The sequence below is a fragment of the Fusarium tjaetaba genome (genome assembly GCF_013396195.1).
Source record: "Fusarium tjaetaba strain NRRL 66243 chromosome Unknown NRRL66243_c0000030, whole genome shotgun sequence".
In the NCBI taxonomy this organism is placed as follows: Eukaryota; Fungi; Ascomycota; class Sordariomycetes; order Hypocreales; family Nectriaceae; genus Fusarium; species Fusarium tjaetaba.
The window spans coordinates 454,842-469,548 of record NW_023501226.1 but is presented as its reverse complement, the minus strand read 5'-3'; the positions used below and the strand labels follow the sequence as shown (position 1 = coordinate 469,548).

Below are 14,707 nucleotides of genomic sequence, written 5' to 3'. Positions count from 1 at the left end.
AGCACTGAGTTGGACGCACACATCTTCCGACTTTATACTCATCCCCTCGTTTCGTCGTTTGAGGTCAATTGATCGTTGATCAGTGGATAACAGGTTACAATACCCGCGGAAAACTATCAGTGGTTACCACGATGTTGCAGTTCGCATAGACGGCCCAGGATGCTTATCATTACCCCTCAGCTACAACGTAACATTGATATCGAGCACGACTCGTACCGTATACTTTTTCATCTAGGTTACGACCGGGCCTATAATCTGTATGCCAATAAAAGAAGCATTGATTTGCCATGTAACTGCACCTCATACAGTTTAGTATTACGCCACTTGGGTTGAAAAGCATTTTGTCACTAGCTAGTTTCCCTGTACTCATAACTGCCCTCTTGGATTTGAATCTTAGTCATATTGTATGGCGTCTTTTATTCTCCAATATATAGTTAATAAAGGGACATCCTTTGTCTTTTGGTCCTTGCTGCATCGAAATCTTGACTATGAATAGACATCAGCCGGACTGTGGCCAATTTAGACCTTTATCTGGAACTCTCTGCCAGTATCGCTAGGACTGACATAATCTTCCAATTTTAGGACATCTCTCGCAACTAAATGCGATCCAAGGAAACCAGATCTGAAGATAAAAGGTCGTAGGATACCTAAATCAGGCTGCCAACGGCTGCCACGAAAAGGGCCAGAGCTTCCCGTCATGTCTTGAGCGGCCCTGATAGTATATCGATCTGAACCAGGACACACAGGCTTTACAAACCACAGAATAGAATGACTGGGACATTGGCTGTCATTTGGGACCAGGAAAACGTTTGGTCCGTCATGCTGCATGCACTGTCTGGAGATGCAGTGTTCAAATCTGACAGCATGTCTTAAACCGACGTCGGATCCATACCCGAAGATGATTTCCCACTGCGATCGCGCCCTGTCTCTATATGTGTCTCCTGATCTCCCATGGAGAGCTATCCTGTTCGATTCAGACCCGTAAGACCAGCTGACAAAAATGGGACCGATGAGTCTTGGGCCCATCCACAACCCCTCATGAGTAAGAAGGGAGACGTTAGTAGGGAAATACTCCGAGAGAGCGCTATTGACCAGTCGGACAGTATTTTCTCCGACAACTGCTTTGAAAGTCTGCTCTTGCCTGTCGAGCTTATCCTTCTGGCGTCGGATTGTAAGCATGCCTTCGGAAAAGTCCACGTTTGGAGCATCGTAAGCCATTTGCAAAAGGGCAATTCCCTTAACTACCACCACCCAGTAGCTCAGCATCTATCTGCGGTAAGCATAATCTCATAATAGAAAGGAGGTTTGGAAACATACTGAAGTCTTGCTCTTTTCATAGTAGCTTACGAAGTCATCAGAGCTGTCGAAGGCTTTCTGGACGGCCTGACGGAGAAACGACCTTGGCCCGTCTTCTGCTAGAAAATCGTTGATGCGGTCGAGAATACCAGGTATATCGTTAGAGAACATCCTAAGGCGATCTTCTAAACGAGTTTGAATCGCCATAAGCTTTTTATCTCGTTCTGCATCCGAGATATCCTCGGGGAGAGTGACAGCCGTTTCAATCAGGTCGGTAATTGTGTCGTACATAGTCTCTATCTTGGTAAGAGATTCCCTCAGGTTATCGCTTCGTAGTTGGAGAAGAGCCTCGGGAAGCTCTCGTGACAGAGTGTCCACGGTCCGTTTCAGTTCCTTCATTTCTGTGACGGCTCCGGAGATGTCTCGTCGGATCTTGTCTGCGTCGCTACCACCGGAGGCCGAGTGCAGAATCTGTTTGAAGACCCATGTCCCAGCTTCACCTGCTAGGCCGATGGCGAACTTGTTGAGGAGCGCCTGGCCTGAAAGAGTGATAATAGTTGATGCTACCATGACTTAATGAGTATCTATATTCAAGGAGATTATGATTGATTTACAAGAGCTGAAGAAATCAAGAATATGGAGGACAGGCGAACAGGTCTTTAATTCATGGTAATACCGTGCGGCTGAACAGCCTCAGAAGGTATTTGTTGATCCTTACTGCATTGAGTGACTTTATTGAACGCCACTCATGGTCTAGACTCATCGGTGAAGTTGTCTGTAAGAATAACGCCCAAGGCATTTTTTATTTAACAGATGCATTCGAGTAGCTGGGTCGAATTGTTTATTCTACTAATTGCGTTATCTTGGACCCGAGTGATCGGCATCGCGATATGTAGGAGTCCCATATGACCCAATTTGACGTGGGCTCTTGATAAACGCGGGGCTTCTGGAGGTAAGCTGGGGTGCCAGAATTACTACTCTAAAGATCCGCTAAAGCTGGCCTAAATTTACCTAAATCTTTTCATCACTTAGGATGAAGGTACCTGCGCACGGCATGCAACGTCAGACTTATCAGATAGGTATGCTTATCTGCCGTCTGATCACTACCTACCTTAAGTTTTCCGCGGCTGCACGGGAAACATCCAAACCTACATCCTGTTTCCCGAGATCGTATAAGGTTGTCGAGTGTCGACTGATAAAGAGGATTAAGATACTGATTATACAAGATATAACATTGCCATTTCTCATAGTACATTCGCAAAATGACGTCCACGCACCCGTACCAGCTGCTGCCTATCGATGAGAGGGTCAAACGAGTTCTGGCTACGACCCCTCTCATAGACGGTCACAATGATTTAACTCAGCAGCCCAGAGCTTGCTTCCACGGTAAAATACACAATAATGAGAAATTCGATCTAGAGGAGGGGTTTGAGCGTGGAATGACAGATATTCCTCGTCTGAAACAAGGTGCTTACACGTATCGACCATCATTCTCACACCATTGTTAACCTAGCTTCAGGCGCTGTGGGCGGCCAGTTCTGGTCTGTCTGTGTCCCTTGTCTCAGATCAGCAGAAGACTTCACCACACCGGAGTACTCAGACATGGCTCGAGATGCCATTGAGCAAATTGATCTAACTCTTCGTTTGGTCGAGTCATATCCAGAGACATTCCAACTAGTTAATGGTCCTTCAGAAGTCAAAGATGTTTACGCCAGTGGTAAGATCGCTTGCTCTATTGGCATTGAAGGGCTTCATATGGCAGGTAATAGTATTGGTATCATAAGAGCGTTCTACAGGCTTGGAGTGAGATATGTAAGTTCCCCAGTGTTCAAATTTCTGAGCTACAATGCTGACTTTGGCAGTGCACTCTCACTCATGTCTGCAATAATGCTTTCGCGGATAGCTCCACTTCAAAGGGTGGTCCAGTTCACGGCGGCCTATCTGACCTGGGAAGGGCTGCTGTCAAGGAGATGAATAGGCTTGGTACGCCACTTCGCGCCTTGCTTTCGAACTGAGCTAATCGTACAGGCATGATTGTTGATCTATCTCATGTTTCTGAGGCTTGCGCGAGTCAAGTCCTCGATCTGTCTAGAGCTCCCGTCATGTTCTCCCACTCAAACGCAAAAGGAGTATTCGACTGTCCCAGAAATGTCCCCGATCATATCCTCGACATGGTACCCGCCAATGGTGGCATCATCATGGTCACCTTCGTCCCAGAGCATGTCACAACGCGCCGACGAGATGCCAAGATGGAAATGGTCATCGATCATCTCTTTTACATCGCCAATCGGATTGGCTGGGATCACGTAGGTCTTGGATCTGATTTCGACGGTATTGCTAGCGTTATCCCAGGTCTCGAAGACGTAAAATGCTATCCCCATCTTCTCAAGGCTATCCTTGATCGTGGAGCGACTGAAGAGCAGTTGGCAAAGGTTATTGGCGAGAATATTCTTAGAGTCTGGGCAGGCGTCGAGAAAGTGAGAGATCAGATGAAGATTGAGGGAGTGCTTCCAGTGGAGGATGTGTTTAAGGATAGGAAGTGGTGGAGATATGATGGGTATTATCAAATGGAAGATCCTGATCCTGAGGATAAGCTTGGACTCGACTGGTACGGGGTGCCTCCACCGGATGAGGGTCTATACCTTAAAGAATAGGGAAGCGCGAGGACTACAAGATCTTATCAGAGCTAAGAAGATTACAGCTCTGTTTGGCCACAGGGGGGCCTCGAAGAGCAAGAACATTCAACATTTTAGAAGAGGGTCCTCAAATAAACTTGACAAAGCGTCCCCTAAATTTAAACCAAGTCACCTAAGTATTTGAGTATTTTAGGATTACGGTCCTGAGTTTCTTTCCTCCCCTAGGGCAAGTAGCAGATTTAGAAGACAGAGATGAAGTGAAAGTTGTTTAACTATATGAGTGAAAGTGATGAGTCACTATCAACGAGAGAACCTATCTCAAAGATCTTTAATCATACAGAATCTCCCAGTGATGATTTATGAGAGTAGGTAAAAGAGAGAATGGCTATCTGAATCCCAAGCTCTACTGTCGTGGCTCAACGGGAGTCTCAAGCCTCCTGGACTCATCCTTCGGTTGGAAAACACCCTTGTCAGCCTCCATACTGTTTCCGTCAGCGCTGGCACTGTGGTGAGCAGCATCAATGTCATTATGGCCACCCTCAAGTCCACCGTTGTCAACGATGGGACGGTTATCGATGGTCATCTGAGGAGCAACATCATACTTTCCATCACCACGGTCAAGACGGTGAGATGGGATGAGGATGTTGAGGAAGCGAGGGGCGAGGAATGCACCGATGATGAAGATGACAACCATGTGCATGAGAACAAAGCTGTAAATAAAAGGAGGATCATCAGAGTAGTTGTTGAGGAACTTGGGATAGGCAAAGGAGAAGACGAGAGCGACGGCTGGGCCTGTAATGTACTTGAGACAAAATGGCCATACAGCTGGGATCTTCCAGTTGGAATGACCGCCGAGGATAGCATTGTTGAGATCGCGACGGAGTTGGTTGCCCTGATATGAGGTTAGGGTCAATCAGGCGACTAATGCTGGGGAAGATACGTACCGAGTAGAAAGCCGCATACCAGAAACGGCTGAGGATAGCATTATTTCCCCAGAATCGGGGAGCAGGGATCGATGGGCTCTTGCCAAAGAAGGAAGTGAAGATGCAGCAGCCGATGAAGACGCCAAAGCCAACGCCAGCTCCGGCTGGAGCACTTACGAGGTGACCAATCAGGAGACCGAGGAAAATCGAGACGATATAGCCACCGTTGAAGACAAAGTAGCTGATAGCGCCGATTTGATCAACAGGGTCCTTCCATCGGTAGAGCGTACAAGCCATGTAAGTCTCGGAGAAGACAGTGATAAAGAGAGCGACATCGTTGACGAAAGCATCAACGGCATCGAGGACACTGAAGCCGAACTCACTGCTGTAGATGAGTGAGGTCAGGGCACCGAGGACGATGACGGAGGTAGAGATGATCCATCGAGGGATGCGCTGGCCCATATTGGTATCACAGAGGAGAGTGACAAGAACCTCGGCGAGGGCAAACACACAGGTAAGTCCAAGAAGGACCAGGGTGATGAAGAAGAGGGCAGAGAAAAAGTTGGATCCGGGCATCTCAGCCAGAGCCCGGGGATAGTAGAAGAAGCCGGAGCTGAAGGTAGAGAGGGGATCGACATCACCAGGGTTGATGCCAAGGTAGCCAACGACGCCCATGACAGCCAAAGCTGAGATGATTTCGATGGCAGAGTTGCTGAGAGCAATGATGAAGGCATCTTGGACAGCGTTGGCGAACTTGTTGTTGTATGACGCGTACGAGGTGAAATAGCCGAAACCGACACCAATGGAGAAGAACATCTGTCCAAAGGCATCTTGCCATACGCGAGGACCCTCCAGAGACTCGCTTCGCCACATGCCAACATAGAGTTTAAAGCCATCGGAGGCGTTGGGAAGGGAGAGGGATCGGATGGCGAGAATGCCAATCATGATGAGGGGAAGGGCCATGGTGATGTAGATGACACGGCCGGTGAGGCCGACACCCTTAAAGGTACACATCCATACGACGAACCAGATCATGATGCACCAACCGAACGTCTCACCAACGATACCACGGCCGGGGTAATGCTTCAGACCACCGCCGTCATCAGCACCACCCGTAGCAGGAATGTTGCGAACAACCCTGTTGCTGAAGAAGTCCTCAGTATCCTCCCCAGCCCAAGGCAGCGGACTCTGAAACGACATCCTGAAATAAGTCATAGCCCACGCCAGAATGGGAACGTAGTACCCAACGACACTAAAGCCATTGAACACCATGCTCAGACCAATACCCTTGGCGCGATGGTTCACATTATTCCAGGCGATGACACAACCGCCGCGATAGGCCTGACCGAGGGTGATCTCGAGAATGAGGATGGGAATACCGATGAGAAAGAGCGCGACGGCGTAGGGGATGAAAAACTGCAGACCGTAGTTGTTGAAGACGACAGAGGGGAAGCGCAGTAGATTTCCCAGACCGACGGCACCGCCCATGGCGCAGAGGACGAATTGAGACCGCGAGTTGAAGTTATCGCGACCGTCATCGTCTTTTGCTGAGTCTGGTGCGAGCATGAGAAAGATTCTCTTGGCCATGCCTGGCTTCTGGCCCTTTTCGGCGACAGCCATGATGAACGGTTCACAACAACGAACTATTCACTAAGAATGAGGAAATGAGGTAAAAGTGAGAAGAACAAAGGTGATCGACCTCCCCACAAGGTCGATCGCATCCCCTCGATATATACCCCAAACCCAATATCTCGCCGAGACGCGTCCGATTAACAACACGTTCATAATTGGATTTCCCCAGTGCAGCCAAGACATCTCAGCTTGTTTGCCTCAGACCAATTGCCCACGATCTTGGCGCAGACGAACCACTTTATATGACCGCCAAGCACCAACATCTCCAATCCGCAGCGCGTGCCAATGCGATACCCCATCTCGTGATATCTCCCGCCAAGCGACATAACAGGAAGGCCAGAAAGGACCAACATTCCACGCCTCACGTGCCAGAGCCAAGGCAAAATGCCAATGCTGTTATCTGGGGTAGTGCTTATCGACGGACTCTGCATTCAGCAGGTGCTTTTGTCAGTGTCGTTCATAGCGCCTTGGTTTTTGGGTTTGTAGCGTCTTGGGGTTATTTCCGTTTCCCCGTTTGCCGTTGGTATCCGAGTCGCCCCCTTTTTCTTGTGATCAGAGTACATAGGTCTTGGCTTTTGGAGATTCAGGCCATGTTGGGGTTTTGGATTAAGATGTCTTGGCTGTTTCTTGGCTGATAGCAAACACAGATAAGCTGTCCGCTTATGCTTAAAAAATGGATTACGACATATCGGTCACTGCCAAGATGCTAATCAGATAGAAGTCTGTCGGTTGAAAGCGGTCAAAATGATCACTCACCCAGCTATTAGTAGCTTTGGGGGCGAAAGACAGGAAGGGTTGGTCCTTATTGTTCGTGTTCATCGTATTGTAACCCCTAGATCATCCTTTCTGGAAGGGAAGGTCAGTTGGCCGATGGTGTGAGCAGTCATGTTTTGCGCCAAGTATATTCGCTTGGCATGACTGGGGGAGACGTGACACTGATGTAACCCCGTGCATGAGTAAGGAAGAAACGTAAGCGTAAACGAACATTGGAAGAAAAGAAGTGGAACAGTTTTTGCCTGATAATCCAGTTCCTGCATTGATGGAATACGTGAGGTTAGAAGCTAAGCTTTCAGCCTTGCGGAGGAGACATCAAGTTTCACCACATGCGAGCATGCTTGTTCGCGTTCATGATGATTGGTTTGGTAGTATGTAAGAGGGGAAGGTTGTAGATCTATATAGAGGAATAACTCTTAGACATGACGGTTTGTCCATTTGCTATGCTTCTAGACAATGATCCTCGTAATTCAATAAGCTTCTAAAAGAATCGTGTTTGAAGTATGCGAGTGTCGCAAATGCTGCATAGAAACATCAAGAGAGGAGACGGTGAATAGCCAAGTGTGGAGATAAGGATTCTTAGAGTTCACCCATCTCGTGACTACCAGAATCCAGGAATCTGGTTGATATATCCAAAGGTAGCCATGTTAGTCTTTGGGCATGAATCCTTAGGTTTGGGAGGCTCAGGACCATATATACACTGCCAAACCGCACCAAATACTGATATGCCTATAAAGAAGTTTTCATACCTCGCTAGCAACCGTTAGCTGTATAATGGTTCCAAGATTCTGCTTGACTTACGCTCGTTCCTCTTGAAGTGGCTTACCACCCGGTCATACAGCCCCGAAGATTGTTGTTTACGGCTTTCTTCGTGACGAGTTTGCCGGCGTGGCGAATAATATCGCTGTGTCTGTTGGAATCTGTATGCAGGCGACATTCTATTGTTGAGTCGGTGGGTTTGCTGCCGTAGTGGAATCGCACATGGAGCTTTGCTCAGCAGGCGAGGTATTATGACAGAGAGCATCGTGGGATCGTTCGTGGTGGAAAGCTGTTCGTATCGTGGTTGACGAAGTTGATATGACGAAAGGTGATGTGAGGGAGAGGTTGAGCTTTGATTGACTGGCAGAAACAATTTTTATATGATCAGCCCCAGTTGCCGCAGGAGGAAGATTGGAGACACCATCTTATATAACTTCAAGCCATGTTAAAGAGTCATAATCAAGGTTTCCATTTTGCGAACTTTATACCACATCAGGTGGTCAGGAACCTTAGATATTATCTAAGTTCTGCCAGATTTTCTATTGGCCGTCAGGATTGTGGATGGAAGCTTAACTCAGCACAGAGAGCTTAATGCTGAAGCCTCAGGACCAAAGGCATTCCGAGAGTAAGTTTGGAAGCTTTGCTGTCTGATGACTCTGGCAAAGTCAAAATTGGCGGAAGTTAACCAGTCGATAGGTAGATAGACTGATAGACCACCTGCAGATATGCAATAGTGTAATCTACGTAATCTACCGGGATTCACTGCGCGATCGATACCCATGAAAAGACTCAGTTAATATCTGTCGCTTCATCAACGTAGTCTAATCTAATTTCTGCCTGAGATGAACTTTATCACGTCCCCTACCGCATATAAGCACTGGAGACCATGGCGAGCCTTACCGGTGATCAGCAAGCCGCTCCCTCGAAATCTAGATAATATCCCAACGTCTAGTCAAATACGAATAATAATACGGAAATAAGGGCCTAGTGCCCCATTTATACTTCAACTAATGCAGGGCGGGCTATAAACTTTAACTCCGTGACCGAAACTCCGCTCCGCACATTCAGCTCCGCAGCAGCCTTGCATATATAAGTCGTATTTCATGCACAATAATATTATCGTATCAATCGAAACGCTTTAAAATGGGCAAAGTCGCTGTCGCTGGTGGTTCGTCCGGTTTGGGCCGGACAATGGTCGATGCCCTCGAGGTAGCCGAGACTCACGATTACATCGTCTTATCGCGAAAGGCTACTGGACCGGAAACACGAGCTGTCGACTACTATGATATTGATGTTTTGACCTCGCTTCTTGAGTCTGAGCAGGTTGACACGGTTATATCAATGCTTCCAATCGATAGTGATGATAGCGGACAAGCTCAGCTGAATCTCATCGAAGCGGCGGATCGATCGAAATGCACTAAGCGATTCTTGCCGAGTGAATTTGGGATGGTCTACACCAAAGAGTAAGTATCAAGCTTGATCTTTACGACATGGCTAACGACTTACTAGCAACATCGCCCACGTCCCTTCTTATCATTGGAAGCTTAAAGCAGTAGATGCCCTTGAGAAGACCAACCTCGAGTTCTCCCTTGTCTCAATTGGCTTATTCCTAGATTACTGGGCCGCGCCGCGAATCCCGACCCATATCCGCGCCGCAAACATACTCATCGACCCCGAAAACAACGCAGCCGTGATTCCTGGAGACGGAAACACTCCTGCCACCTTTACCCACTCTACAGATGCAGCAAAGCATACCGTCGCTCTTCTCGACATCCCGAATTGGAAGCGCAGATACACCATCACCCCAAACCGAATGACGCTCAATGAAGCGGTTAAGCTGGCTGAGGAGGTCAAGGGCGTCAAGTTTGACGTTAAATATTTCTCTGTGGAGCAGCTGAAGAAGGGTGAGAATGATCTCACGCCGAGTATGAAGAAGGCGTTGCCAGAGGAGATGCATGGTGGTATGAAGGCGATGCTGGCCTTGTCGGGAATCGGAATGGCTACGGGTTCAAATGATATACAGGGAATTGATGATTTGGTAGGCAAGTTTCCAAATATCAAGCCTGTTACTGTTAGGGATGTCTGGGAAGCGTGGAAATAGAACCAAAGAACAACGTGGATATTTGCAAATATGATAGAGTAGCTAGCTTACGAGTGTCCTCATAGAAATGTTACCATCCAATAACTAAAATCCCCATTGGCGACACCAGTTCTTCATCAGCTCGGGCGTAACTGGCCCCAGCTCCATCATAGTCGGACTATGGCTCTTGGTTCTCTTCATATCGTACTTAGCCGCCTGAAGACCTTGTCCCACCGCAAACAGTTCACGATAAGTATCCAGAAGCTTGACGCCGGGGTTCTTATCAAAGTCCACACTCTCCTCTTTCGAGCTCGCTTCTAACTTCTCAACCCATTCTTCAGCACTTACCAACTTCATCCTGTCACCGTAAAAGTCTTTAACTGCCGGAGCGATGTCGGACCAACTGGTTGTAGCAGGGTTGACGCCATGGAAGTATCCAGAGATCTCAGAGATAGACTTCTGGACAGTGATGCCCGCAACATCGAGAATAAGCCCTGCAATGTCCTCAATGGGCGTCCAGGCAATCTCATGTTGTCCGCCGAGATGGTCAGGTAAGACTCCAAGATAGACTGAGCTTGCGATCATACTTGGAATCATCTCTTGACGGTTCCACAGGCCCCTCTCTCCTCTCGAACCCGCAATCTGTCCAACTCTAACCGAAGCGGCAGGGATGCCAGACTCCTCCGCAGCTGCGTCGAGTATGAGGCTTGCAGCGAGCTTTGATCGTCCATAAGCCATACTAGGCAAAGTCAGGTCATGCAATGCCTCCTCAGGCACAGCATCAGGTGAAGACCATCTATCGACAGTGCCAATGGACGAAATGAAGATGATAGGTACGTTCTTGGAAGCTGCAGAAGAGAAATCAACGAGGTGTCGTACACCTCGAACGTGGCTCTCAAACGAAGACATGGTGAACTTGAAGTTCACAGGCCAGGCGTTGTGAATAACACGATCGACATCAGCAAGAAGAGAATGGTACTTGGACTGGCCCAAGCCAAGGTCGGGAAGTGATAGATCGGCGTGGAGAAACTCGACTTTGGAGAGGTCTGTTGTCAAGCCACGGAACTCGTTGATCGAAGGTTGTCGAGATACGCCGCCATCGTCACTCCTGTTGAGAGCGATGATCTTCTTGACGGACGACAAACGACAGAGCTGATCAAGCATGTAAGCGCCCAAAGAACCTGTTGTACCGGTGACGATGACTGTTTGACTGTCGTCCAGGGGTGCCTGCTTTCCAGTCCTAGGCGCAGGGAGGTTCCTGGTATACTTTGCGACCTGTGCCTTGATCTGGTTGATCTCCTGCGTCTCTTCGTCGTCGTCGTTGGCTCCACTTCGCAAGGACTGGATATACTCAGCCAGCACCTTTGCCGTAGGGTTGCGATAGATGACTCGAGGTGTGATTGTCGACGTCTCAACGCTAGCTCTGTGCAAAGCACCACGCAACAAGTTTGTCGCAGTCATGACTTGCAAAGAGTCAACACCGACGGAGAAGAAGTCCGTATCCGGTTCGAGCTTCTCAACTCCAAGCTTGGTAACAAAAAGATTGATGATAGATTCCGTCAAAGCGTCGTCGTCACTAAAGTCAAGGGTGACAGATGGACCATCTTCAAGCATCTCAGCCTTTTCGTACAAAACCGAAATGAAGTCGGCGTACAGGTTGACAGCCTTACTACGCTGTACAGTCCCCTTGTCAGCGCGAGGGAAGGGCAAAGCAGGGTCAGCAAAAGCGACAAAGTTAGCAGCAATCCGTCCGTGAGCAACAGTCTCAGCGTTGGCTTTCTCGACCGTGGGCCAAATCTTATCCAGCAGAGCCTTTGCCTCAGTCTCGTCCTTCGGTTGGGCCTCCATGACTGGCTCAATGATGAGAGCTGCCTGAAACATTCCCTGACCAACGACAAGGGATGATTTGACGAGAGGGTGGTCCGAGACGATACCCTCGATGGTGACTGGATTCAGCTTCTCACCATTGGAGAAAACAATGATATCGTCAGCCCGACCTTTGTAAAGCCAGTGATCCTTGAGCGTTGGGTGAGGTTCAAAGATGTCGTTGGTACGCCATTCGGATAATTCGGGGAAATTGTAGAAACAACCTTGGTTGCCAGGATCCGATGCCTTGCGACGGACAACAAGCTCATACTCGTTCGAGTCATGGCGTTGCCAGTCAATACCCATGACTTCAGAGTTAAAGATGAAGTATCGCCACAGCTTTGGGTCTTGGGGACTATAAGGTGCCAAAGGGAATAGCCTCGGTCCGTTAGCTTACACGCAAATTCGTGGTGGAGAGAATACTTACTCAGTTGATGAAATTATGTTCCTCAAGATGACACCCCTATCCGCCAGCATGTTCCCGGCTTCAGTTGACAGGCTCCCTATACAGAGTTAAACACCATCAGCAGGTAGTTGAGGCTGTGTTGACTTACCTCCGCCAGTAATAAGGAGTTTGAGCTTGGCCAAAGCCTGCTTGCCTTCCTCAGAAGCTGCCAGTTCATCTATCACAGAAGGGGGCAGCATTGCGCCATCAGCACCACTATGCTTCAAGTAGTCCATAGCTGTATCAACGTTCAAAGGTTGGTTGGGAAACGGCATAACTGCAGAGAGACCAGTGTATATGAATGTTAGAGGGAGATATGTTCCTGCGGCATGATACATGGGCATCCCCATGAAGATCTTGCTCGCCCGTTCGACCCATTCATTGAAGGGATACGGAGACCCATGAAATTTAGGTAGGGCGAGATAATCTTCCAAGGCGTACAGGATACCTTGTTTCAAAAAGACTGGCTTGGGGATTCCAGTTGAGCCGCTTGTGTGAAGAACAACAAGGGGGTCCCATCGCGCCTGTTCGACAGTTCGACTGTAGGGAAAGGGCTTGGGAGCCACTGACAAGAGATGATTGATACTCTCTATTATGGCAACTTTCATTGCTCGTTTATCGAGGCAGGGCTGCAAAGCCAACTTGAACGACTCGGTTGTGTATAAGTATCGACAGTTTGTAGCTTCGAAAAGGGAGATCTGAACAGCGGGGGTGTTTCGTGGCGAGATGAAGAGGGCTTTGCAACCGGCTTTAACACAAGCCAGAAGAATGGCTGTGTATCGAAGGTCATTGGGGCCGATGTATGCCACGGTTGGAACCTCGTCGTTTGAGGATTTAATAACGGTCTTGGAGATGTCGTGGGCAAGGTAGTCGACGGCATTTGCGAGGTGAAGGTGAGTCACTGGCTTCCAACCATCTTTAGGATCTGAAGATGACGGAGTGTAGCTGAAAACTCTATCAGGATCGTTTGTGGCAATCTTGTGGACGAGGTCGATCAAGACATGATGCTTGACGTTCGACTCGGTGTTGATGGGACTTTTCTCGATGGCATTATTTGCTTTGTTTGACGCACCACCGGAAACTGGGGCATCGTAGTGTTCGATATCAGCTCGCATAGCCATTTTGAATAATAATAATGATAAAAGAGAATAGTTGATAGTAATTGTGTCAGAGTGTTGTTGAAGTCGGTTGCTTGATATTCTATGAGTAGACTAATTCTCCAACCACTTGACGGCACAATGTCTGGATATAAATATCGGAGGAATATTTCTCGTACGGATATACGTCTTCCATCGCCTCCATTCCGCTCCTTAGCGTATCGGGCCGTGGATGGTGGCTAAAATAGCGGCATCCAACTCGCGCGGATTTTCCACGGACGGCATTTGCTGCCACACGGAGATTGGGGATCTACATTTAGCCCACTGAGTGCCGATTCAGCCGTACAAGGGTAACTATTTAGGCCATCTTCTCCGAGAATTGTACGAGAAAGGCTGCATACCGACAGATATCAGTTTCGTATATCCCTCAACGAGATAACGAGACTCGTTAACCGTGTTATTCCCGCTGTGTTTCGTAACTAAATACGTACTTTTGACAGATATTAGTCCATCAAAAGGGTGAAAGCTCCATAATTCCCAGTCAGTCTCGATGTGTTCTTAGTCTAGTCAGTTTCCTTGAATTTCATCTCGCTCGGACCCTTCTCCGTGTAGATCTTCAGCACCAAATCGGGGTATCGGTGGTATACAACAGCCGAGATGGAGACAGACCGTCGCGTCGGTAGTCACAGAAGCCGACTCAAAGGGAAGAATGCAGATCATTACGTCTTGGCCGTGTTTTGAAGCTATCCAAACGGACAAGTGGGTGTCGTGGCCCACTTCATCATATCGGCATCGAAATGACGAGTCATTGACATTTGCTGTTGGCTAAATTGTAAGTCGCCTGTATACTTCTGTTTATGAAATGCATTTTGTATTTTAAACTGAAGTATTGAGGGGTTTGTATGGTAGTATTCGCTATGGGAATTATATGTTGCATCAAACTGTATCTGGAGCTTAACTCTATTTTGTGAACTTTAATATATTAGGACCGCCTCAAAAGTAAAGTCGCATTTAGATAAGGACAGAGAAACTGCTCAATAAATATCTCTATAGCGCCGTACTTTGCACTTTTGTCAGCTTTTCAACCCTCAAGTCCAATCAGGGATGATTGATTATTGGTGTAACCCGACATGAGGCTTGCGGCTGAAAATTGGCCATTGGACGGCCCAATCACTTGAAGCATTTTTTTATTTATAGAA

General features: G+C 48.0%; 5 protein-coding genes across 5 annotated transcripts; 2 read left to right on the top strand and 3 right to left on the bottom strand.

Annotated features, from left to right (window-relative positions):
• Positions 1-519: 519 nt before the first annotated feature.
• FTJAE_1727 (uncharacterized protein) lies at positions 520-1,866 on the bottom strand (the record flags this gene model as incomplete). Its single annotated transcript, XM_037347846.1, has 3 exons — positions 520-835; positions 893-1,266; positions 1,318-1,866. The coding sequence occupies 3 exons, from the start codon at positions 1,864-1,866 to the stop codon at positions 520-522; spliced, it is 1,239 nt and encodes a 412-aa protein (XP_037211294.1).
• A 692-nt stretch (positions 1,867-2,558) lies between these two features.
• On the top strand, positions 2,559-3,950 carry FTJAE_1726 (membrane dipeptidase; the record flags this gene model as incomplete). The annotated part of the gene is made up of 4 exons (XM_037347845.1): positions 2,559-2,763; positions 2,816-3,108; positions 3,159-3,279; positions 3,325-3,950. 4 exons carry the CDS (start codon positions 2,559-2,561, stop codon positions 3,948-3,950), a joined length of 1,245 nt encoding a protein of 414 aa, XP_037211293.1.
• A 385-nt stretch (positions 3,951-4,335) lies between these two features.
• Positions 4,336-6,475, bottom strand: FTJAE_1725 (sodium-dependent serotonin transporter; the record flags this gene model as incomplete). The annotated part of the gene is made up of 2 exons (XM_037347844.1): positions 4,336-4,824; positions 4,877-6,475. The coding sequence occupies 2 exons, from the start codon at positions 6,473-6,475 to the stop codon at positions 4,336-4,338; spliced, it is 2,088 nt and encodes a 695-aa protein (XP_037211292.1).
• Positions 6,476-9,163: 2,688 nt separating this feature from the next.
• Positions 9,164-10,121, top strand: FTJAE_1724 (SDR family; the record flags this gene model as incomplete). Its single annotated transcript, XM_037347843.1, has 2 exons — positions 9,164-9,483; positions 9,530-10,121. 2 exons carry the CDS (start codon positions 9,164-9,166, stop codon positions 10,119-10,121), a joined length of 912 nt encoding a protein of 303 aa, XP_037211291.1.
• An 84-nt stretch (positions 10,122-10,205) lies between these two features.
• Positions 10,206-13,532, bottom strand: FTJAE_1723 (nonribosomal peptide synthetase; the record flags this gene model as incomplete). The annotated part of the gene is made up of 3 exons (XM_037347842.1): positions 10,206-12,321; positions 12,394-12,469; positions 12,521-13,532. 3 exons carry the CDS (start codon positions 13,530-13,532, stop codon positions 10,206-10,208), a joined length of 3,204 nt encoding a protein of 1,067 aa, XP_037211290.1.
• Positions 13,533-14,707: the final 1,175 nt, after the last annotated feature.